Source organism: Crocuta crocuta, unplaced genomic scaffold, assembly GCF_008692635.1.
Source record: "Crocuta crocuta isolate KB4526 unplaced genomic scaffold, BGI_CrCroc_1.0 scaffold317, whole genome shotgun sequence".
NCBI classification, from domain to species: domain Eukaryota; kingdom Metazoa; phylum Chordata; class Mammalia; order Carnivora; family Hyaenidae; genus Crocuta; species Crocuta crocuta.
The window spans coordinates 3,038,500-3,062,302 of NW_027530984.1; the positions used below are offsets into that span (position 1 = coordinate 3,038,500).

The 23,803-nt window shown below is 38.8% G+C and overlaps 1 protein-coding gene across 3 annotated transcripts in view; it reads right to left on the reverse strand.

The window, feature by feature from the left end:
- SYT1 (synaptotagmin 1) overlaps positions 1 to 23,803 on the reverse strand; it is a 552,995-nt gene that overhangs the window by 74,425 nt on the left and 454,767 nt on the right. For all 3 annotated transcript variants that reach the window (XM_077770205.1, XM_077770206.1, XM_077770204.1), the window contains one exon: positions 22,909 to 23,026. In XM_077770205.1, coding sequence (XP_077626331.1) covers positions 22,909 to 23,026 — 118 coding nt within the window. The remainder of the gene's footprint in view (positions 1 to 22,908; positions 23,027 to 23,803) is intronic.

The window sequence follows — 23,803 nt, forward strand, 5'->3', positions numbered from 1 at the left end:
TTCTCCCCCTCCCAGAATATCAGCCCATGTTGGTGGATTGACTGTTTTATTCACTGCTGTATCTTTAGCCTCCAGAACTGCCTAGTACGTAGTAGGTGTGCTCTACCTCGTAAATTGGTGAACACATAAGCATAACAAGAAAGAGGAAGGGGTAACAAGCATTAAATTAGAATTATTCTTAATGGAGTCAACAGCCCTCTTTGTGTACTGACTATGTGCCTGCTTATATGTTATGTCTCTAAATCTTGTATGTACTGTATGGATTTCATTAAAATGCTAAGCTATTCTTAGGATTTTGGATAAAATAATTCCAGAATACATATCAGAGAATACATATATCATAAACATAGATTTGAATACTTATATAATACACATTTATTCATATACTATATATTTGTGATACTAAATGAATATATCCCCTCTTATTTGGGTGAACAAATTCGTAATTGCAAATTAAAATTTAAAAAATCCCAGGGGATCTCCTCACCTTTGGACAGAGTTTTCCTGGAAAGAACTTTTTCAGAAATAGAATTAAACTGTTTTCTCACATACACTATCTCCTGTTTAATTTTGAGACTGGAGTGATGACAAAATACGTGTTGGAAGGTAATTATAAGCACTCCTTAGAAAAATGACAGGGCTTTTCTAAATAACAGATTTGGTGTGTTGAGTAAATTGTATACCATTTTAGCATCCTGGATATTCTCAATTTATAATCAGTCTTAAGGGATTGTACCACTCAAAGGGAGAACAGGAACTAAGTTGTTTATACAACAATGGCAATATGGCTAACATCTGAACTCTCCTAAGCAATTCTGTCATACGTAAATGAGGTTAGATTTCAGGAGGCAGATAGGACTTCTTGGAAACTAGAAGGATGACAGAAACTGAAGGTAGTACTTCTTAAAATTCGTATGATTTAAACATAGTCCTATGAATTGTTCTATTTTATCCTATCCTTGGCATCGATTGGCTTTCTCTACGGAGGCCATCATTACATATGCATAATAGAAAAATGGGTAAGAGTTCAGCTATTTAGCAAGTAAAAAACATGCTACGTGAATCTCTCCAAAAGGAAAGATTTAAGAGTGCATCACATATAGGTGTTCACTAGACATGTGTTGAAATGAATGAATGAACTTGAACAATAAGGAGCAATCTGAGCTAAAAAATCAACATGGATTTTGTTGCTTTCTGGTTTGCCTTGGAACAAAAGTCCAAGAAATCTTGTGATGAGATAATTCATGTATGTACAATTTATAATGTGATGGGATATTGGATAGTAAAATATGAAGGTCTTTTGGCAATTTTCACAGGAAAGAATACAGTCATTTATGGATCATTCATGAAATGGGCCCCTGTCACCCTATATCTAAGTTTAAGTTATAAAGTTAGCCTGATGAATTTTTCATTGGAAAGATTTTGCTTCACTTTATGTTTAGTGCAATATAAACTAGGAATTGCCTATTTTGAGAAAGAAAATTTCTTAAAAAAATTTTTTTTAAGTGTTTTATTTTTGAGAGAGAGAGACAGAGTTATGAACAGGGGAGGGGCAGAGAGAAGGAAACAGAATCCAAAGCAGGCTCCAGGCTCTGAGCTGTCAGCACAGAGCCTGATGCACGGGGCTCGAACTCACAAGCTGTGAGATCATGACATGAGCCGAAGTGGTAAGCTTAACAGACTGAGCGACCCAGGCGCCCCAAGAAAGAAAATTTCTTGAGGCAAATGCATCAGTAGACGAAGGGTGAAAAGCCATGTGCCAAAATATAAAGTAATTGTAACTCTTTCAGGAAAATAAAGTTATAGATAAGATAGTTTCATAGGACCATTTTTTTTCTCACTGCTTTTGACCCAAGTTTTACATAAATGATGCAATGTATTTATCTTTGCAAAATAAGAAGTATGGACACTGATGGAATGATAAAGCAAGAGAATGTTGCCTTTATCTTATTCATTTCTTCCTTAATTACTTCTGAGTGCCTACTCCATCAGACTCCATGCTCAGTGCTTGACGAGTATAGATGATGCTGAGTTCCTCCCAAGTTAGAAGGGGCATCAAAGGACACATGGTGATGTAACTCATTACTGGTGTGACACTATGTACAATAAGGGAAACAAACAGTGCAGTAATGGAGAAAAGCAAATGTTCCGGTAGGGATGGCCTTTGGTTTTCAGATGAGGGGACTGAAATCTAGATAAGACAAGAAATTGGTTTGAGATCGTTTGCTTGATGAGTGGCAGAACTGAGATCCTAACCCACATCACACTGACTCCATAGCCGGGGCTAGCATTGCCATTCTGGAGCCCTCTTCCCCGGACCATTCCAATGAGAACTCCCTGCTTAAACCTCTTAATGGCTACTTCCCACCTCCAGAGGGTAAAGTTCAGTTTGCCTGTTCTGGCCCCGCCTGTCTCTGTGACATCCTGGCTCACACTTTACCACTGTAACTATGTTGCTTATGGTTCATCTGGACTCCCCAGGCTGCTTCCCAAAGCCGTGCCTCTGCTTATATTGTCCTTTGGGCCTGTCCTCTTGAGCTGCATACTCCTTCAGTCTTATTTCTCCAGGAAGCCTCCATGATCCCCCCCCCCCAGCAGGGGTTACCTATCCTACCCCTGAGCTCCAGTAGACTCCTATTAATCTGTATCAGAGCTCAGCAGATTACTGCCTGCAGACAAAATCTGGCTGCTGAATGTGTATGTGGGCATGGGATAAGAAGGTTTCTAGATTTTTAAAGGTTGGGGAGGGAATCAAAAGAACGATCTATGAAATGTGAAACTATGTGACATTCAAATGTCATTGTCCACAAATAGAACACAGCCACATGTATTTTTTTAATGTTACTTTTTAAAATTTATTTCTGAGAGAGAGAGAGAGAGACCGCGTGAGCAGGGGAGGGTCAGATAGAGAGGGAGACACAGAATCTGAAGCAGCCTACAGGCTCTGAGCTAGCTGCCAGGACAGAGTCTGACACGGGCTTGAACCCATGAACCTTGAGATCATGACCTGAGCCGAAGTCGGATGCTTAACCAACTGAGCCACCTAGGCGCCCCGGCGCATGTATTCTTTACATATTGTCTGTGGCTGTTTTCATGTGACGAGGACAGGATTCAATGGTTGTAAGAGACCTTGAGGCCTGCAAAGCCTAAAATATTTACCCTCTAAGCCTTTGCAGGGGAAAAAAAAAAAAAGTTGTGAACTCTCAATCTAAATCACATACAATGTTTCTCTCTAAGTGGCTCTCCCTGACCTGGCTCTGAGCTCCTTGAAGGCAGGCATCACATTTTATTCATCTTTGTTCTCTCCAGCTCCTAGCTGACTATGATACTTAGCAGGAAAGTGTTTGATACATAATTTGGTGAACACAGGACTTCACACTTGTGTCCCTAGGACAGTTCTTCAAATACTTACAGCAGCTCTTCTGCCACCCACAGTCTTCCCTTTTAGAGCCTAAACATCCAGCCNCCCCGGCGCAATATGTATTCTTTACATATTGTCTGTGGCTGTTTTCATGTGACAAGGACAGGATTCAATGGTTGTAAGAGACCTTGAGGCCTGCAAAGCCTAAAATATTTACCCTCTAAGCCTTTGCAGGGGAAAAAAAAAAAAAGTTGTGAACTCTCAATCTAAATCACATACAATGTTTCTCTCTAAGTGGCTCTCCCTGACCTGGCTCTGAGCTCCTTGAAGGCAGGCATCACATTTTATTCATCTTTGTTCTCTCCAGCTCCTAGCTGACTATGATACTTAGCAGGAAAGTGTTTGATACATAATTTGGTGAACACAGGACTTCACACTTGTGTCCCTAGGACAGTTCTTCAAATACTTACAGCAGCTCTTCTGCCACCCACAGTCTTCCCTTTTAGAGCCTAAACATCCAGCCATTCTTAACCTTTGCATGACCCTGACCAAACTGGCTTTACTCTCTTTACCTGTGTGCTTTTAAATCGTGATGTTATCTCTGAAATTTACCAACAGTGTATCATTTATTGGAACATACCATTTTTACATAAAAATTACACACCACATTGATAAACTACAATGTGCCATTTTTCTAGGTTAAAGGAAGGAAAATTGAAACAGTGATACAATTTTCTGAGGGTAAGACAAAGCAAGGAAAATGTAGGCTGGCTGGAGGATTTTGATTTAAAAAGTAGAAAACTTTATTCTCTTGTGGTCTCCAGTATGGAGTTAGATGCTCCCCACGGGGAAGAAAATATTAGAATTTCTACTTATTTTTAGAAGAACAAAAATAACCAGAGATTTGCTAAGATTGGAGGTACGGAGCCACAGTGCTGCCCTTGCATGGGCAGATTCACACACTTGGGGGTTCCTGAGGGAGGCTTGGGAACAGCACAGTGGGGGCTGGGGTAGCTGAGGGACTCTCCCTGCTTATTTGCTCTGTGTTTTGCTGTATACTGCAGTTGATGCGACCCAAATTATACTGATGGATGAATGATATTATTTAATTGTAACCAAACTAATTCCTTAGGAAAGGACCATGTTGTTTACTAAAAGTGATTCCTGGAAAACAACAACTGTGGCTTAAAAACTTGATAATGCAGGGGTGCCTGGGTGGCTCAGTCGGTTAAGCCTCTGACTTCAGCTCAGGCCATGATCTCCTGGTTCGTGGGTTCGAGCCCCGTTTCGGGCTCTGTGCAGACAGCTAGCTCAGAGCAGAGCCTGTTTCAGATTCTGTGTCTCCCTCTCTCTCTCTGACCCTCCCCTGCTCACACTGTCTCTCTCAGAAATAAATAAAATCACACTGTCTCTCTCTCTCTCTCAGAAATAAATAAGACATTAAAAAATTAAATTAAAAAAAAACTTGATAATGCAAATTTATTCCACACAAGTGAAAAACAAGACCATGACAGAGCTGGCATCTCTGACTTCTAGAGTGAGCTCTGTGCCAGTCAAGATTTAAGGTAAAAATGATGATCTATTTTAGCCTTCATTTTATTTTATTTTAATTTTTAATTTATTTTTAAAATGTTTTTATTTTTGAGAGAGTCTGAGCATGAGCATGTGAGGGAGGGGTGGGGCAGAGCAGAGGATCCAATGCGGGCTCTGCGCCGACAGTACAGAGCCTGATGCGGAGTTTGAACTCAAAAAACCAGATCATAACCTGAGCTCAAGTTGGATGCTTAGCTGACTGAGCCACCCAGGTACCCCTCCCCCCTTTTTACATTTTTAAGTAATCTCTACACCCAACATGGGACTTGAATTTACAACCGCAAGATCAAAAGTCACATGCTCCACTGACTGAGCTGGCCAGGTACCCCTAGGCTTCATTTTAAATATTACTACCCTTTCTGCAGTAACATAATAGGTAATCCTAGGAGGTAGCAATCATTAGACTCTCACAACATCATAGCTAGGCTATGTTAATCAATTTTCTATAAATATAATCTGGATAATTTTATCACAACATACTATCATCTTAATATATTCAGTTCAATTTGTTCTAATTCAATTCAGTCAGTTCATATGATAAGCTCAACATGGGGGCTAAAATGAAAAGTGCATTTACATTTAATCTCAAACCCTATGGGGGACTACTGTGTGTTAGGCAATGCTAGGTGATGGCCCTACAAAAATGAATGATCAGATCTCTGGCAAAAGGAATTCACGGAGAAGGAGCCACAGATACCTACGATGTATGATAAATCATGGCAAGGGATAACTTGAGCGTGGCATGGGAACACAGAAAAAGGAATAAATAGGGTGCCTGGCAGCCCTGATGATTAAGGAACCCAGTTTTACAAATGAGAAAAGGCATTTATAGGACACAATCAAAGGAAGACAAGTTGGTGATCAAGTGAGATAGGTGGACAGTGTAAGATTCACAGAATAACAAGGATGGGGCTAGGATATCTCAGGAAGTTTCCTAGAGAAGCAAACACTTAAATTGGTTCTACACAGGTATGTTTGTTTGCTTGCTACTTTTTGCCAAACAAAAAAAGGAAGGGCAAGGAAAAAAGAAAGGCAAGATGCTGTGAAGCTTTTTAGCTCATACCTCTGAGGCACAACTTCTGAAATGATTAAAAGTAAATTAAAACTGCCCAGGAACTCACTGGCTGCATATGATTGTCTTCCCACTGGGAAGCCACAGCTCGTTGCTGCCTGGCCAGTCTTTTTTGTATTATGTAAACCTGTAAGCACTAACCTTTTTTTTTTTTTTTTTAAGTTGTTGAAAAGAACACTGTTTCCTTCTGGACATTATTTTTCAGCAGAAATAAGAAACAGCAGCAAAAATGAATAAAGAGCAGTTGTTTTTTTGCTCATTAGGGCATGCTGTTTATCTGCGAAGTCACAGGGATCTCATGGGTTGGCATTTGCAGGCACAGTTGGGTATCGTTACTTTGTCAAAATAATCTATAGAGGGTATTAATTGTGAGTCAACGGACGATCATTCTGCAGCTTAAAAGCATTTATTATCTTCTAGGGTTGAGGTTTCTATGGTTTGGGGATTATGGCCAATTGAAATTACAGTGTGCACAGTCTAGACAGTGGAATGTAGCGGGTAAGCAGACAGGCTTAGGTAACAGTCGCAGCTGGAGCGAGCAGTGGAGACCTGCCATTTATCCACTCTGTGACCTTGAGCAAGTCACTTAACTTTTCCAATCCTTAGTTTTCTCATTTGCATTTGGGGATAATATTGGCCTCATAGGATTATGATGAGAAATAAGAACAAAAACATTGACTGGATGATAACTATTTATCATCCTCATCACCAGTAATCTTTCACCCTTATTTTTATTTTTTTTAAAGGAATAAGAGTAAAATAATAGCTCATAGGGGAATGAATTTGTCTTTGTGCTCTCCCCTGTACTCATATTAGCTTCAAGCTGGGTGTGATTTTTTTTTTTAATTTTAATTTTTTTTATTTTTTATTTTTTTACAAATAGTTTATTGTCAAATTANGCTGGGTGTGATCTTTTAGAGCTTCAGTTCTCACGAAGAATGAGACATTCTTGAGAGATTCTGGGTAGTTAACTGGTTAACTGTATAACCTATGGAGCTCAGTAAGGCATCAGCCCAACCCAGTATTTCTGCTAAGCCCCCTACTAGCCTTTGCTTGGGCACTGAAATGAAAAGAACCCAGTATGGATCTCCGTTGCTTATTCCCTCTGATCCCAGTTCAGATCTCGGTAGTTAACAAGAGTGAGTTCACTTCTTCCTCCACACGTTGGCAGACAGCTCTCTTGTCCTCTAAATCTCCCCTTTGGTAGCCTTACCAGCTCCAATTCCTTGAACAGTCCCTCAATCAAGACTGTATCTGCCTTCTGTATGACCCAATTTCTCTCTGGATTTGCTTCAGAAAGCCGATGTCTATCCTCTTAAGTATGTTTCCAGAAAGGAATGCAGTATTCCAGACTTCTCAGGGTTGGGTGTAGGAGCTCTGTTGCCAGAGTGTCATCTTTGAAATGAATAATCTCAGTTGGTAGTAAGATTTCACTGCTGTTTCACAGTTCTGATGAAATCATTTTGAAATTTATATGGGAAGTTAGGCAATGACAAGAACCACCCACATCGTAATTGTGGAACAGAAATACAAAGAAATAAATGTCTTTTTGCTCATTGACCACTCAAGAAAAAAAAATCCTATTCCTGTAGCTTGCTTACAAGCAAATAGTACCTTCTAGTAGCTTGAATTACAGATACTCTTACAACATGAAAGATGACTGAACTAATTGAGATTTTTAAAACATTCAAGTGGCAGTTATAAGAATCAAAATCTAGGTTATAATTGTGTGTGGGCAATTTGATTTTAAATATACATATATAGATTAATATATAGATTAATTTTGGCTTGAGGGTAGTATTTTTCTCTTTAGCGTTGAGCTAAATTTCCAAAATATTATAATCCTGTTTTTGTTGAATTTTATTGCAGGATAACTGAAGATACTTTTATTTTAAAAAATCGAAGTATCCCTGACTGCAATATGTTTACAGAGAGTTGTTTCAGTTTGAGGATCGGGCTGCAATGTACGTCCTAGTTTTATATTCATATCTGCCTTAGCATCCTGTGAAGCTCTGACACTCTTATCCCCGGAGTCTGGAATATAGATACTCTTCAGACTCATAGCTTCACAGAAAATGTTTCCTAAACAATTGGTTTAAGTAACCTTGGGTCAGGGTGGCTGGTTGTTTGAGAGAGGGAAGCCCAGTTCAGCGTTACCAATGTGGGCATAGTTAGCAGTTACTTAACCAGCAAGCCAGAGCAGCAGGTGTGGGACAAAGCACAAAAGTTTTTGTTCTGTTTTCTGTTTTTTATTTATCACCTAGTTCTTTGAGAGTATTTTAAATGAGCTGCTTTTCCTATTGGCAACTGGAGCAACTCACTTGACTTAAGGTGAAGACTGAAGAGTAGATGCATAATCCAACCAGAGTTTCCCATTTTTTAACATGTCAGGCTGGGCACAGGCTGGGGATGTGAAGCAGAAAGGGAAATTTCAGCTGGAGGAAAACACGCTGAAGAGAGAGTCCAAGCACTACAAGCGTTTCAGAGTTCTCATGGCTACTTCTCTTGTTTTTGGTGTTGGTATTATTTGTGGAGATTTGAGAATTTATAGAGTAAGAGAAAGTTGGAATCCTGACCGGTCAATTAAGTGGCAACAGTGGGCAATGAATGCAGACTCCTATTGTATCCATGTAGGTATTCATTAGATAGGTCGCCATCATTTGGAAATATCAGTGGGGGTTGTTTTGGGGCCAGGCCCTGCCAGTTACAGTGAAATTAACATAGCAACGGTGGGTTGCATCTTGCCTTGTTTCATTTTACAAAGGAGAGTTTGTTCAGCAACCAGGCATTAACTTGATAATTAGGATGTCTGAGGCTTTGTTCTTCCTCTTTATTCCTATTTGTTGGTCCAATTAGCTGTGTTTGTCTTGGGCCAGTTATAAAAAACCACATGGGAGACAACTCTGATACCTTAGAAAATTCAAAGAAATGACTTCAGGAGTTGAAGGTGGTAGAAATATACTACCTGACCAATATACTGTTGGCCTAATTTCTTATAAAATAAGCTGGGTCTTGTGGCCAAATAAGAGAAAGGAGAAGCAGAGTTTGCTGATTAGCCTTAGAATGTTCTCCTCAGTTAAGTTAGTCTAAGTAGATGACTGCCATCCAAGTAATGGGGATGCATTCTTTAAACTCCTGCAACATTCAACCGTATAGAAACTATTTTCTAGGAACCAGTATATGGTGAGGAAAATAGTGAACCCGGAACTGTCTTTGGCTTAGAAATCATCGGCATTGATACAGTGCTGTCAGCTTAGTTTCCATCTGACATCATTTCATTTGCTTAGGCAACAACATTGCTGTCTGGGATACCCCAAGTGAGTGGACAGGGATCAGAAAGGTTAGGTTTTCCAAGGCTAGTTGCTGTTCCATGGCTGCTGCCTCCTGCTGCCCCACAGGAGGAGGGTCTGTTTATGGCTGAGTTGCAGCTCTTCTGGAGGCCAAGTAGGCAAGGACAAATATTGGCATTTTCAGATAGGTATTTATTATTAGGCTTTGCCCTGTAATAATGGTTAAATCATGCCTTAGGCATGCCTTTTGGCAAGGTCAGGGCATGTATAAAGCATTTCTATAAAGTTAAATTCCTGTTGGGAGGCTTTTTAAGGTTTTTATATTTTAATGAAGTTATTAAAATGAAAGTTCAGACTTGCATAATTCATAAGCATTCGCTGCCTCTTTTAAAATCTCTGCCACTAGACTATTTTTTAAAAATTTTAGCGAAATTCTCCTATAAAACATGAACACATCTTTCAGTTAAGATTAAAATAGATTTCTAATTATAGTAAACGAAAGTTTCCCTATAATATAAGCTCTTTAGGCTAGTTTCATTTATCGTGTTTTCACTGCATGCAAAGAAGATACTGTATTTTTTTTAAGAGTATTTCCTAAATATACATTTGGAATTTCAACTTTTAATATACACAGCTTTCAAATTTTAAGCAGTTTTACAAAGTCTAGAAATTGAGAAATTCTTTTAAATGTTGGCTTGGACTGGGGCACCTGGGTGGCTCAGTCGGTTAAGTGTCCAACTACGGCTCAGGTCATGATCTCACAGTTCGNGACTTTTGTAAAGTTATATGTTTTAATTTTGACTTTAGTTGACTCTAATACTTTCAAGTTAGTATCAAAATAATGCTGGAATGAGTATTTTAAAGGATTCAAACTCCTGCAAATAAATACAGCTGATGAAAATCTGAAAATCTACAAGCTAATGACCGGATTTATTTATTTTTTTTGTACTCTTTGCAATCAATCGAGGTTGTCTTTTTAAGCAGCACATATTTTAGGTTTCGAACTGAGGGTAATTGCATCTTACTTTAAAATCCTTTCTTATTTGGAGGCATGATGAGACTATATAAATGCAATATTTTAGCATTTGGCAACAGGAGCCAGTAATAGAAGCAGATGGGAAAATTTCAAGAATGTTTTGAAAGGGAAATTCCCCCAATTTCCCCCCATATTTTTAATGCTCTAGGACCTCTCTGTATTACAGGGATATTAATGCCTTCTCTGCTTTCTTCCCCAAAGAAAGCGGTTACTTGTCTCACCTCCACTTATGGCATCTAATATTAACTTGGAAGGAACTGATATTACCATATTATATTCCTGTGCAGGAGCATATCATTCTTCTATTTAGTTCTTCAAGTCCTTTGAAGTTAAGTAGTTTTCCGCATAGAATTGTGTTTACAAGGGGCTTACTAAGTATATCACGATATATGCATACAAAGGGGTGCTAAACACCTAGTAGAAGTAATGCACCTCTCTCTCAAGGGTCTGGAAGGATCTCTGTTCTGTGTTGTTGGGTGAAAAAATAGTCCAGAATATGTTATGATCCCATTTTTACAAATTGCACATATTTAAGTGAGTATGACTTATATAAAGCAGAAAAGAAAATCTATAGATGAAATTTCAAATTGTTTCCTTGATGCAATTAACTCTCTCTGAATGGGAAGGATTTAGAAGGACTCATTGGGGAGACTTATTTTTACCTCACATATTTATTTAAGTGGTAGGATTATAGTTTATATTATTTAGTTTAACTACTAAAACTTTTCTATAATTTCAAAACAAAATATAAGGAAATACTGTAAGAGTACTATTTGAGAAACCATTTGTTTCCTTAATTAGAATATGAAAATTGTAATATTATGAAGAAATGGTAGTTGTAATATTGGTAGATCCCTATGAAATCTCACAGGTCCCTGTGTTTAAGTATTCTGCAACTGTACGGTCACTAGATCTGCATTCAGACCTTTTTGGTTCATGGGGGACAATTAATCATGTAGATCAAATTGTTGGCTGAAGTCCATCTGAAATCTGTGTTTCTTAAGTCCATCCAATGTGTTGCTTTGGTTTTGGGTAAAAGTGGTTACTGAGGATATAAACTAATACTTAATTCATATTTTCAAGTTAAAAAGTTAATTTCCTAAGTAAACTCATAAAATCATTTATTTGTAGAAGAAAAAATTAAAAGAAGACTCCTCGTTTTCCAGGGATCACTAGGACTGATATACAGTAAAAGTTAGGTCATTAGCAATTCAAAAAGGCAACGAGCTGCTATGGTCTTTGACTTCTTTCATAAAGAGTTAGTCTATAGAGCAGTAAGATGATGAAGCCTTGCCTTATCTGTTCACGCTGGGCAAAAGATGTGACTAGTGGACGATTTTTGTCTTCTTTGGAAAATATCTTTATGACTGTCATTGAGGAATAACTATAGTAATGTGTACATTGCTGGGTCCCTTTTCCTTTACCCTCTAGAGATAGTCTGTTTCTGTGTTTGTGTGTGTGTGTGTGTGTGTGTGTGTGTGTGTGTGTGTGAGAGAGAGAGAGAGAGAGAGAGAGAGAGACTGCTGAAGGGCATGAGGGAAGGAAGGAATAAAAAATGTGAAAATGAGAGTTAAGATAATTTCAAGAATTATATTTGATTATTTCTGGTTTTATTTCTTAGCTATTTGTATCACATACACTACTACTATGGGATGCCAAGAGGATTTCATTAATGAAAAAAATTAAGTCAGATCAAATAGAAGATGAAGACAAAAAAGCCAGTTAGGCTGGCAGAATTGGCAGGTTCATAACTAGTTGTTTAGGCAGGGGACATTGATGTCTCTTCCCCTAAGTGCTGGGGGCTTCTGAGAAGGCAAATGTAGGTAGAAACCATGCCTGCTTTCCAGGTAGCTCATGATACAGCAGGTGGTGAGACCAAAGAAGAGGGAGAAAGCAGCGTGATAAATTTGTAGTGGAGATCAGGAGTATAGGATTATGGGATGATGTACATATAGTATATTATAGTCCTCTCTACTTCCAAAAAAAAATCAAGTACAATTTTTTATGATTGTTTTCGATCTTAATTTCTCTGAGCATTATTGGCACTATGTAAGACCCAACAGTATTTTTCATTTTTGTCAACTGTTGTAGCCTAAAGGGAATCTTGTAGCCTCCTAAAAGAGAAAAATGGCAGACATTTGATATACATTTTTTAATATCCTTATTAGAAAAGCTCTACGAAGTATGGATAATCATATCTCTTGAAGCTCACCAAATGTAGTTAAAAAAAAAAACAGGAATATTATGGGGCTCTAATCTTGTCAACACAATCACCTATTGGAAAATCTAACCTTCCCTATTTCTTGCATAGTGAATGGAGAGCAGAGGATAGAATGGTCAATTGAAGGATGCAAACGTAGTCATTCAGGGCTGGATTATGGAGATATGCAGCTATGGGATATGTTTCTGATGGTTACCCATGTTAAGGCATGGGGGTCCTATAACACAACACAAAATAAAGGTTTAGAGATGATGTCCCCCTTTTAAGCCTATAACTCAAAACAGGTTTATACATTTATCTCAACCCATTCCATCTTCTAGAGTAACAAGTTTTTACTATCCAACTGCCAAGAAAATTTGACAAAGCAGTTTTTAGTAGAAAGCTTAGATCATTGAGATCATTCTGAATAGCCTTCTTTTTATGTATTCTCTTTCAAACATCAAGGTCACTTCCTAATTCTAGCATTGTGGGATGTGATAAAAGATAGGTATTACCCTAGCTCTACTTGTCAGGATTTTAAGACTTTAATCATATGTCTGCTCAGCTTTCTTTTCCTAGACTACAAAGTCCCAATCTTCTAAGCCTGTCCTCACAGCCCCTTCATCCCTCTGTTTTAGCCACTTCTTCTGGCAGTTGGTCATCTAACACCGTCCATCCTTCTTGAGGTGGGCGGCCATAACTATGTGTACTCCACATATGCGTGAGCCTTAGTCTGTGACAAAGGGCATGTTCCCCCATCTTGCATTTATAATAATTCCACAACAGCACCAGGCCCGGCTGGTTGTAGCCATGTGTTTGGTGAATGTCTTCAGTGGATGGTCTTATGTGACCTTTTTCTCGGTTTATAACTGATTTTATTATTTTATACTAATTTGATTTTTCCCCCTTTCCTTTCACTGCATTATTTCTAAGCTTGCCCACACTGAAGCTCATCTATCCTATTTTGGCTTACTCAGCAAGATCTTTTCATTTATACTCTGAGTTTGGATTTCAATGACTGGAAACATTTCTGTTACTTTCACATCAGAGAGTTTCAAGGTGACGAGTAAAAATGTCTTAGTATAAACCACTTTGGAACTTAGGATTTCCACTTCTCCATCTGTGGATTTCTCTTGTTAACATTTTTCAGCCAAGTTCTATTTTCCTGGTAAGTTGTCAGTTGCAATTCTAATTTCTTCAGTGTTATCTAAATGTGATTTTTGACTCTCAGAGCTCCGTAGCACTTGACCAAGGGTAATAAGCTTTTGTATCATAAAATCATATTGCCCCCTTTCCCCAGGAATATTACACACTGTCTTCCAGAATCAACCCTTGATAAAATTGAGTAGTAGGTAAAATTTTTTGTCTTTGTCTACATCCTGACAGGCATACAAATCCTTAGACGTGGACTTTCTTCTTTAATGTTTTAGTAACATTTCTCCACTTATGCCAGTGGTACAGTTGAAACTATAGTTTTGCATGTCATCTTGTTTAGTGAGCAAAGACTATCACTAAAATAACATACCAATCTGTATGCAAGACAGAAATGGAGATAGTCCCTTCAGCCGGGAAATCTATTAATATTTGTTGTCTGATCTTAGGGAGTCATTGATCTCGTTTCTGTTGTCTAACCCAAAACTAAGTAAACAGTCAACACACTAATTTCTATTAGTGGCTTCCACAATGGAATTTTAGTTTGGGTTTGAAGGAATTATGGAATCGTAGAATTTGTTGGCCATCTCTGGAACTGAACCATGTAGTTAACCATCCGTTCACCAGGTTAAACCTGGTGAGAAAGGATAAGGACCTAGAAGTCCTGTTTAAAATTATTCACGGAATCTGAAGACTGCTTGGGTTGCCTTTGTAACTCTGCCAACAACTAATTCTGTGACCTTGGGAAAGTTATTTACCTCTCCAGTTCCATCAATAAAATAACATTAAAAATAGTATCTACCTTCTAGGGTTGTAACGGGATTAAATCAGTTAACATATATGAAGTGTGGAAAACCGTGCTTGGCTCACATTGTGCCATGCAAGTGTCTGCTGTTATTTTTACTTGTGGAGCCAAGGACTGGCATGCTGCCTGGTGCACAGTGGGTATGCAAATGCTATCTGTTAAATGACTGGATACGTACCTGCTGGTTAAAGGACTTCTTTAGGCATTTTTGTGCTAACTGTTCTGAACTAATACTTTCCAGCCTATCACTTGCTTCTTGATTTCAAATCTAGCCCACACCCCACATCTGCTCTTCTCATTTCATTAAAGCCACTGTTATTCCTTCAGGCACAGCATCTCTGTGGTTACTGTGCATGGGTCTCAACTTGCATTAAACATTAACATAACCCTTTTTAATAACTCAATTTCTAATATGTAGCTTAAAGATTTGTCATTCTTTTTTTCCCCCAGATCAACTTGTTCACATTTTAGGGATTTAGATTATTTTATCAATATTATAACTGAGTATTTTGAAGTGTCGTAGAAATTGATATGACAACATCCAAGCCTAAAATTATGATGAAGACTTCTGACATCACAGCCAACTTCTTCATATTCCTGTCCCATTAGCTCAAAATGCCAGCTCATTTGCATATTGTTTCTTGACCCTGATATCATGGCCAATTAGTTTGTATATCCCCATCTAATTGGCTCAAATAGGTTTTTGCCACTTTATTTGTTGGCTCAGTTCCTGGCCTAGTGACTTTTAGCTCAGATCACTTGAGGTTGGAGAGGTTTTCTTTGTCATGTTTTTAACACTGATGGAAGGACAGATTAGGGGGGCATCATGAATGTATAAAGGAAATCTTCACTTTCCTCTTTCAGTAGGAGGGACTAAAAAAGACCGTTTAGACACGTGGACAAGGTATTTCTCAAGAAAGAGGATACAGGGCTGATGAAATAAATATGACTTCTCATTTAAGGAAATTCCATTCTCTAAGGCAAAGGATAAATTCCACATCACTGACAAGAAAAAAATTCCAACTTGGGATTTGGGTGACCTGGACCTCAGCTAAAATTGTAATGTAGCATTTATGCCTCTAAAGCAGAGTTTTCTTAAAAAAAATTTTTTTATTGTGATACAGCTGACATATAACATTGCATAAGTTTAAGTATACAACATGTAGATTTGATACATTTAGATACTGCAATAGATTTTCCTCCCTGGCTTCAACTAACACTCTGTTCTCTCTCTCTCTCTCTCTTTCTTTCTTTCTTTCCTTTCTTTCAAATTTTTAACATTTATTTTTGAGAGGCAGAGCATTAACAGGGGAAGGGAAGAGAGAGGGAGACAGAGAATCCGAAGCAGACTCTGGGCTCTTAGCTGTTTGTCAGTGCAGAGCCCGATGAGGGGCTTGAACCCACAAACCATGAGATCATGACCTGAGCTGAAGTCGGACACTCAACCAATTGGCCACCCAGGTGCCCTTACACTTTCTATAAAGAATTGTTTTCAAATTTAAGAGACATAAGAATAACAAGGGGTCTTTAAGAATACAGTTTCTAGGTTTCTACCCCCTTGATGTTCAGTTATAGTTTAGTCTGTGGTAGTCCCTGAAATCTTAAATTTTAACATGTACAACTGGGTGATTATCATACGGGTAGAATATCATATCTTTATGTGATGTGATATTCTATCTACCTACCTACTTGTGCCTGAAAGAATGATCTCTCTCTGCTCATTTGTGGTTTCTATGTGGAGTCTAGTGGCTCCCAAGTTTGGGTGAGATGCTTTTTCCTAGATGACTTCAAATATTTAGATTGACTCTATTTTCCAAATTATATTTCTAGAACAGTATTGATAAGATAAACCTATGAACTGCTTTAAAATTGTATGTTAAAGGAAGAACAGCATGTATGTAGGTATGAAAGTTTGGTGGGGTTGGCAGAGTAAATCTTACTGGCTTAGGTCTCAGTGGTTCAACCACACACTAGCAGTCTCCCACAATGGGGTGGTGACTCCTCTACGATGAGTCCCCCTTCTTCCTCAGCTCCACTGAGCAAGTATTTGCTGCCACTTGTGAATTTTATTGCCCTTTCTCTTGGGGATTTAGGTGCTTTGGGGGATCTCTCCTATAGCCCTACCCTTAGCTTTTCACAATACAAATTCCATGGTAATAAGACAGGACTGGGGATGACCAGGAAGAAGACTGGGGGTAGGGTCTGGGTGGAAAGTGAAAGGGGAAAAGGTGATGAGGGGGAACACTTGGAACTACATTTCCTCCAGCTCTCCGTCAGGATGTCCCTGACTTGATCCCATCGCATGGCCACCTCTCTAGCTCCTGGACTTTGAGGAGACTGCTGGAATAGGTGCTTCTGACTCCATCCTTCGTCGATAGTTTCCCAGCACCTTCTTGTTGCCACGCTTGATATGTTTTGGTTGTTCTGTTCACAGTTTAGGTGACAGAGAGGCTGGACACACTTCTGACTCTTACCTATTTCCCATGGTTCTCAGCAGTACAAATCACTTAGAAAGATTTCAAAAGGACTATGTGCTACTTGTAGGGAAAGAGGAAAAATAGAATGGTCTTTGAGACATTTTGCATTGAGAATCAGAATCTGGGCTTCAGTCCCAGCGATGCCATCTACAAATCAGGTGACTTTGAATGTCAGTAACAACAAAAGCAGTTGCCAGTATTGAACACCTCCGATGTGTCAGACGTGGAGTGAGATGATTTATGGACATTATCTAATGTCTCTAAGGTTCAATTTTCCGAGAATATTGCCCTCAGAAACGACCTCACAGGTCCATCTTGAAAACCACACGAGACAACCAAGTTAGAAAAGGATTTCTAAACTAGAAAGTGTTCTAAAACTATGTTATAATGACATAAGAATTTAAAAAATTTTCAGATTTAAGACGAAAAATTTTGACCTAATGGAAATTTAAAAGCTTCCTTTCATCTTGCTGATTCAGAAGTTTGGTGTTTTCTTCAAACAGCTATATCCTTAGGTTAGAAAACCTTCAAAATTCTAATTTGAGGGGCGCCTGGGTGGCTTAGTCGGTTAAGCGTCCGACTTTCGCTTAGGTCATGATCTCGCGGTTCGTGGGTTCAAGCCCCGCGTCGGGCTCTGTGCTGACTGCCAGCTCAGAGCCTGGAGCCTGTTTCAGTCTGTGTCTCCCTCTCTCTCTGACCCTCCCCTGCTCAGGCTGTCTCTCTCTCTCCTAGAAATAAAAAAAAAAAATTCTAATTTGTGCTATAAAGTCCAAATAAACTTGGTCTTGAAATTGCTCATTAAAGCTGTACTTAGAAGGCTTAAACTTCTGGTTTGACAGCTCCCCCCAAACACACACACACACACACGCTTACATGGATACACACAAGTAAAAAACAAGTGAGAAAAGCAGTTGTAANTTTCTGGTTTGACAGCTCCCCCCAAACACACACACACACACACACGCTTACATGGATACACACAAGTAAAAAACAAGTGAGAAAAGCAGTTGTAACATAAAGAGGGACAGGAGATTCAGGTAAGAGAAGGTATTTACTCCTTGAGAGTAACTTGAGTCTGCACAGGTATCAATTTGAATATTAAAAAAATATATAGCTCAGAAATCTAAGACCTATAACCTTATGCCTTTGAGAATCTTCAACATTTCTAATACTTTCCACTTCTTCGAGCTCTCTGCTGCAGACTGAATGTTAGTGTCCCCCTAAAATTCCTATGTTGAGACCAAACCCCTGATGTGATAGTATTTGGAAGGGGGACTTTTGGAAAATGATTCAGATTCTGAGAGTGGGACCTTCTTGAAAGGGATTATTGCCCTTATAAGTTATCGCCGAGAAAGTTCCCTTGCTCCTTCTGCCATGGGAAGACCCAAAACTAAGACAGCCACCTATGAAGCAGGAAGTTGATTCTTCCCACACACTGAGTCTGCTGGTGCCTTGATCTTGAACTAAGAGAAATCAGTTCCCATTGAAGATAACCAGGTTCTAGTATTATTATAGCAGCCTAACCGGACGGACCAAGACACTGTTCAAACTCTTCCTCAGCTTTTGCAAAGAGATAACATTTATTTGAAGAGAAATTTACTCCAAGCATGCAGACATATAAAAGGCTGTGAAGATATTGAGAAGCATTTACTAGGCAGAAAGCTTGATATCACACCCCATCCCCCACCCCCTACTACGTATGGGGCAATCAGCCTGACTCATTTTCTCCTTTACCAACTTACTCCTAAAGGACAGTCTTGCAGCCAACAAGATTCAAGATTTCAGTACAAATAGCTAGATTCAGAAACTCTATGTGTTGCTCACAAATACTTGAGAATTGGAATATTAAACATGCAAGTACAAAGATCTGCTGTAGACATGTGAATGGTCCTGTCAAGTTTGTCACTGTAAGAAGGGTTGGGATTTGCATGAACTGCTCTATGGGTATATGATGGAGGCAAAAGCTTTATGCAGTGCATTTTGAATTTCTACCATAGGAAAGAAACCATGTAGTAGAGTAGTAAGAATATTAAAGTTTTTCCCCTTTTTTGCCAACATTTCTTGTTTAATTCAATACCTTGTCTGTATTCACTGCTCTGTGCAAAACATGGGTCTACTATCATTTTGCCTTAACTGACCAGCCAATCCTATTAAAGAAACGTCTGTTTTTTCCTCATTCAATCAAATAATTGGTTAAACTGTTAAGGGGCTGCTTTCACATTACATATATTGCCCAGGATTTCATAAAGTTACTAATAAAAAAAATTACAAGAATATTTAGTAAGCACTTGGGTATGCCAGATCCGATGCTTTATTTCTCACAGTACCTTTATAAAAAAAGATCCTCTTATTACTCCCACTTTATAGATAATGCAGCTAAAGCCCAGAAAGCAAAAGAACTTAGCCAGTGTCAAATTACCAATGGCGGTAGAGTGGGATTCAAACACCGGTAAAACAACCCACTTTGGTTCCAATTAACAAGCCATTTCCAGCAAATGTAGTTAAACATTTGAGTTACCTGGAATGACCTCATTATATAATTTTGGTCTCCTCGGACATAGGTCAAATTACTTTGAGACAGACCATCCGAGTGCTTAAAGTTATTTTAATGGTAAGTAGGTTGAACAAATTTGAAATGCAAGACTTGTTTTTTTCAGGCCATAGCTCCTTCGTAAATAATTCATTATTCATTCAGCAGCTATGCTCAGTGCTACCAGTCAGTGAGGGCATTGTGGGAGATCTAAATACAGAGCACAGTCTAGTGAGAGAGAAGCATGATGTTTGAAGGGTGTAAACAAAGTGCTGTTGGCATTTAAAAAAGGGAAAGATGTGTTCTATTGGGATGGATCAGAAAAGACATCATGAAGTCCCTGCACCCAAAATGTTATCTCTCCCAGACACCTCCTCACCTCTTTCAGGTTGTTGCTGAAATGTTACCTACTTATCAGGCTTTCTCTGATCACCCCATTTACAACCACTCCTCATTATTTATTATTTCCCTGCTTTCCTTTTCCATAGCACTTAGCACCTATTGGCATACTACATGCTTATATTGGCTTCCTTTCTTCCCACATTAAAATGTAAGCTGTACCAGGGCAGAGTCCTTTGGCTGGTTGTCCACTGATGTAAATCTAGTTTAAGAACAATGCCTAACACAAAGGGAAATACCATGTATTTGTTCAACAGATGCAGAAAATAAGACTTAAGCTTGGCCTGAGGAATGGATAGCATTTAGCTAGGCATTATTGGAAGGAAGAATTCCAGGTAAATGAAATGATTTAAGCAAAGAGTGGAAGCAGCAAATTACATGGTCTGTTTGAAAAACTGTATACTGGTCAATTTGGTTAAATTATAGAAATACGATGGGACACAGTCTGGAAGGATCTCTGTTATGTAGATCTGAGTGATTGACTTCATTTCACAGGCAGATGGAGCCCTTGAGATCTGGAGTTTTGAAATATCCTTATTTAATATTTAATAGTTAGACAAAATAGTTCCAGGTAATTCAAATATATGGGTAGACCCAGGGTGTGTGGGTCCTGAAGCTACTATAATTTTAGATCCTGGCAAAACAGCCCACTTTGATTCAATTAGCTGGCCACATTCGAAAAACAAAAGAACATAAGATATGTAGAAAATGACAAATGCTAAATTAGATATGAACTCTGGCCTCTCCCCTTTTGTGTTACAATGCTGAGCTGGTGCAGGGGGTGGTAGGAGTCCTCCCAGCAGCACTTCCTTCCCCCAGTTAGCTGCCAATAACCTAATCACACACAGAAGTGATTAGAAACGATATAAATATATTCTGCCAGACCCAGCTTCCATTCTTAACTAAATCTCAGAAATGCCTATAGCCTCTCAGATGCTGCTAGACAAAAAGAGATGGATGACGGCAGAGAAGTCGGAGACCCAGACTGTGACTGACAAATTGTGGCTGAAATATCAGGGATCATGGGAAACTCCTTTTTAGGACCTTGGAAGAAGACGGAACAAATGAGGGACACTGAACTTTTATTGGCTTCATGGTTAAACTGCTTTTGGAAGTATGTTAAAGGGAATGCGGTGGATTGGAAGGGAGATTGGGGGAGTACGGGATACAGGTGATGAGGAGATGGTGTGCACAGGAGTTGGAACAGGAGCACATGAGGGAGGCTACAAAGAAGCCACTCAGAATGGGATTTGGACATTGAACCAAAGGAAAGAAAGGTCAAAGGTCTCAGGACACTAAGTAGTTACCTGGGAGTGAACAGCTCTTAAAGCTAAACACTTCTCTATACATTAAATGCTCTTTTGGTTTAGGTTGGAAAACCTTACATTTACTAGATTACTGGTGCCCAAATGACCACCTCTTTGGCCAGTGGAAGTGTCTTCAGGGTGGCTTCCAAGTCTTTTGACATGAGCCCTGTACTCTTTCAGAGCATCCTTGCTTTCTGGTTAGAAGAGATACTCTAGGCTTGTATATTTCCTGTGCCGTACCTGGAACTACCATTTCTTTAATAAATACCAGGTTCTTTTAGTATTGAAGAACTAATACTACTTAATATTCTCAAGCCGTATTTGGTGACAAGGAGGCTCATTACCACTGGGTCAGTCTTTGTTTCTAGGACATATCCGTGGACAGAGCCAAAAAAGGTATGTGTGTATAGACATATGCATATATTTTGTGTCTTAGGCACCTGAGATTTTTTTAATTTTAAAAAAAATTTTTAGAGGAAATTGCTCACTGCTTTAAATTTGCTCTGTTATTCTTTAAGCAATGAAAGTAAGTTTTTAAGTGGGGTATGTGTGATCGGAATTAGTGTAGCTTCCCCAGGGAGCTTATTTATAAAGAGAAATAAACTTAAATACCAGGGGAATTTGGTTGACAAGTTTATAGTTCAGTAAGTGGAAACTCGGCTTTAGCATTTCTGAGCTGTTGTGCTTTAGAATATAAAATGACCACGCTGCACTGTGATGACCTTTTGAAGTTTGCAATATTTTCATTAGAGAAAGCACAGACTAGCCAGTAATGTTCTTATTCCAGTCACAAACAATGACAACTATAGTCCGTCAATGATGACCTATGGCATATAAAGAAAATTTCTCATACCTTAATAATTGACTATAAAGTTAAAAATATAGTTACACAGAACAGAAAATTTAAAATCCAAAAGTCTCCCTCCATCCCCAACATAAACTGTAGAAGTAAATGCATTACCATGGGGAATTCACCCTCAAGTAGGTTTTATTGTTTACTTATGTTTGAAATAATACATCTTTAATAAAACAGTATCACCAAAACCTATGTTAGGCTATCAAATACCTCATAAATAAGTCTTTTAAAAAACTTCTGTTTATTTTTGAAAGAGAGAGCGAGTGAGCATGAGCGGGGCGGGGGTGGGGGGGGACAGAGAAACAGGGAGACACAGAATCCAAAGCAGGCTTCAGGCTCTGAGCCATCAGCACAGAGCCTGATGCAGGGCTCAGATGTGCAGACCATGAGATCACGACCTGAGCAGAAACTGGCCGCTTAATTAACTGAGCCACCCAGGTGACCCTCTCATAAATAAGTCTTAGTTAAGAGACTATTTTCATGTTACAGGTAAATTTTGGTAAAAAAAAAAAAAAAAACCCACAAAAAATGTTCATAGACATTTCTTTTAAAAGAGAAGCCAAAAAAAAGAGGGGGGGGGAGCATTCAGTGCTGTAAAATTGATGATTGATACTCTGGCCATGAAATAGGAAAATAGATTTCATCTTTTATACCAATTGCAGTAAAGTGAGAGTGGCTTCTAGAGCACTGTGTTGGGATAAATTCTGAGACCACTTCCAGCCTCCGTGGGAAAGAAACGGTGATCAGTAAGGACAGAGGAGCCACAGTATGTATGCATCTGGCATCCACAGCATTAAAAACAAACAAACGAGTAAACAAAACAGCCTTACCAGATAAGCCACCCACATCCATCTTCTTCAGGTTCTTTGCCTCCAGAATGACCACAGTCAGTTTGCCAGCAGTAGGTACGTAGCGGAGGGAGAAGCAGATATCACCCAGTTTCTCTTGCTGTGAAAACCAATAAGATAAGTGACGTTGTGAATGAAGGTGAATATAATTTGTACACAGACATTGCAAATTCCTCAGGAGGAGGATTAGGACAATCAGAATTTGAAAATGCTCAGGTTCATTGGTGTTTACCCAGTGGTCTTTCATTGACTAAGATCTGAAGAGTGATTGTAACTCATTTCAGTTTTAAATAGCTCATCTATACTTTATCATTCATCAAAATATATCCATAATTCAGCAGTACTGGAAATGAGACCAAGATGACATTTTTAGAAACTCCACTCTGAATAGCACCATAATGCTTTTGGCAAAATTTCACAACTTTATTAAATAGCTTTGAAAAGAGCTTAACACTCCCTTAGCAGAATGAACCTGCCTAAATTTTTGTCTTTTTACCTTTCAAATAGGATTATGTCTACTACTTTACATTTAGATTTCTCGGGAGAGAACTCGTATTCCTGTTAGGCTGATTTTTTTTTCAATAATTTTTTTAATTTAGCATTTTTATTTATTTTAAAGTAACCTCTCTACCCAACATGGGGCTTGCACTCAACAATCCTGAGATCAAGAGTCACATGCTTTACCAAGTGCACCAGCCCAGGAGCCCCTGGGTTGAATTGTTGAGAAATTTAGAATTCCTAGGAACGGAAAGGCAACAAGTGGAAGTTTTTGCCCATTCAGTTTCACTCATTTCAAGTGTGATCCAGCTTTCCCCCCTTATTCTCCCTTTATTTGTACAAATCTAAGAAGTACGTTGGAAGAATAAAATACACAGTC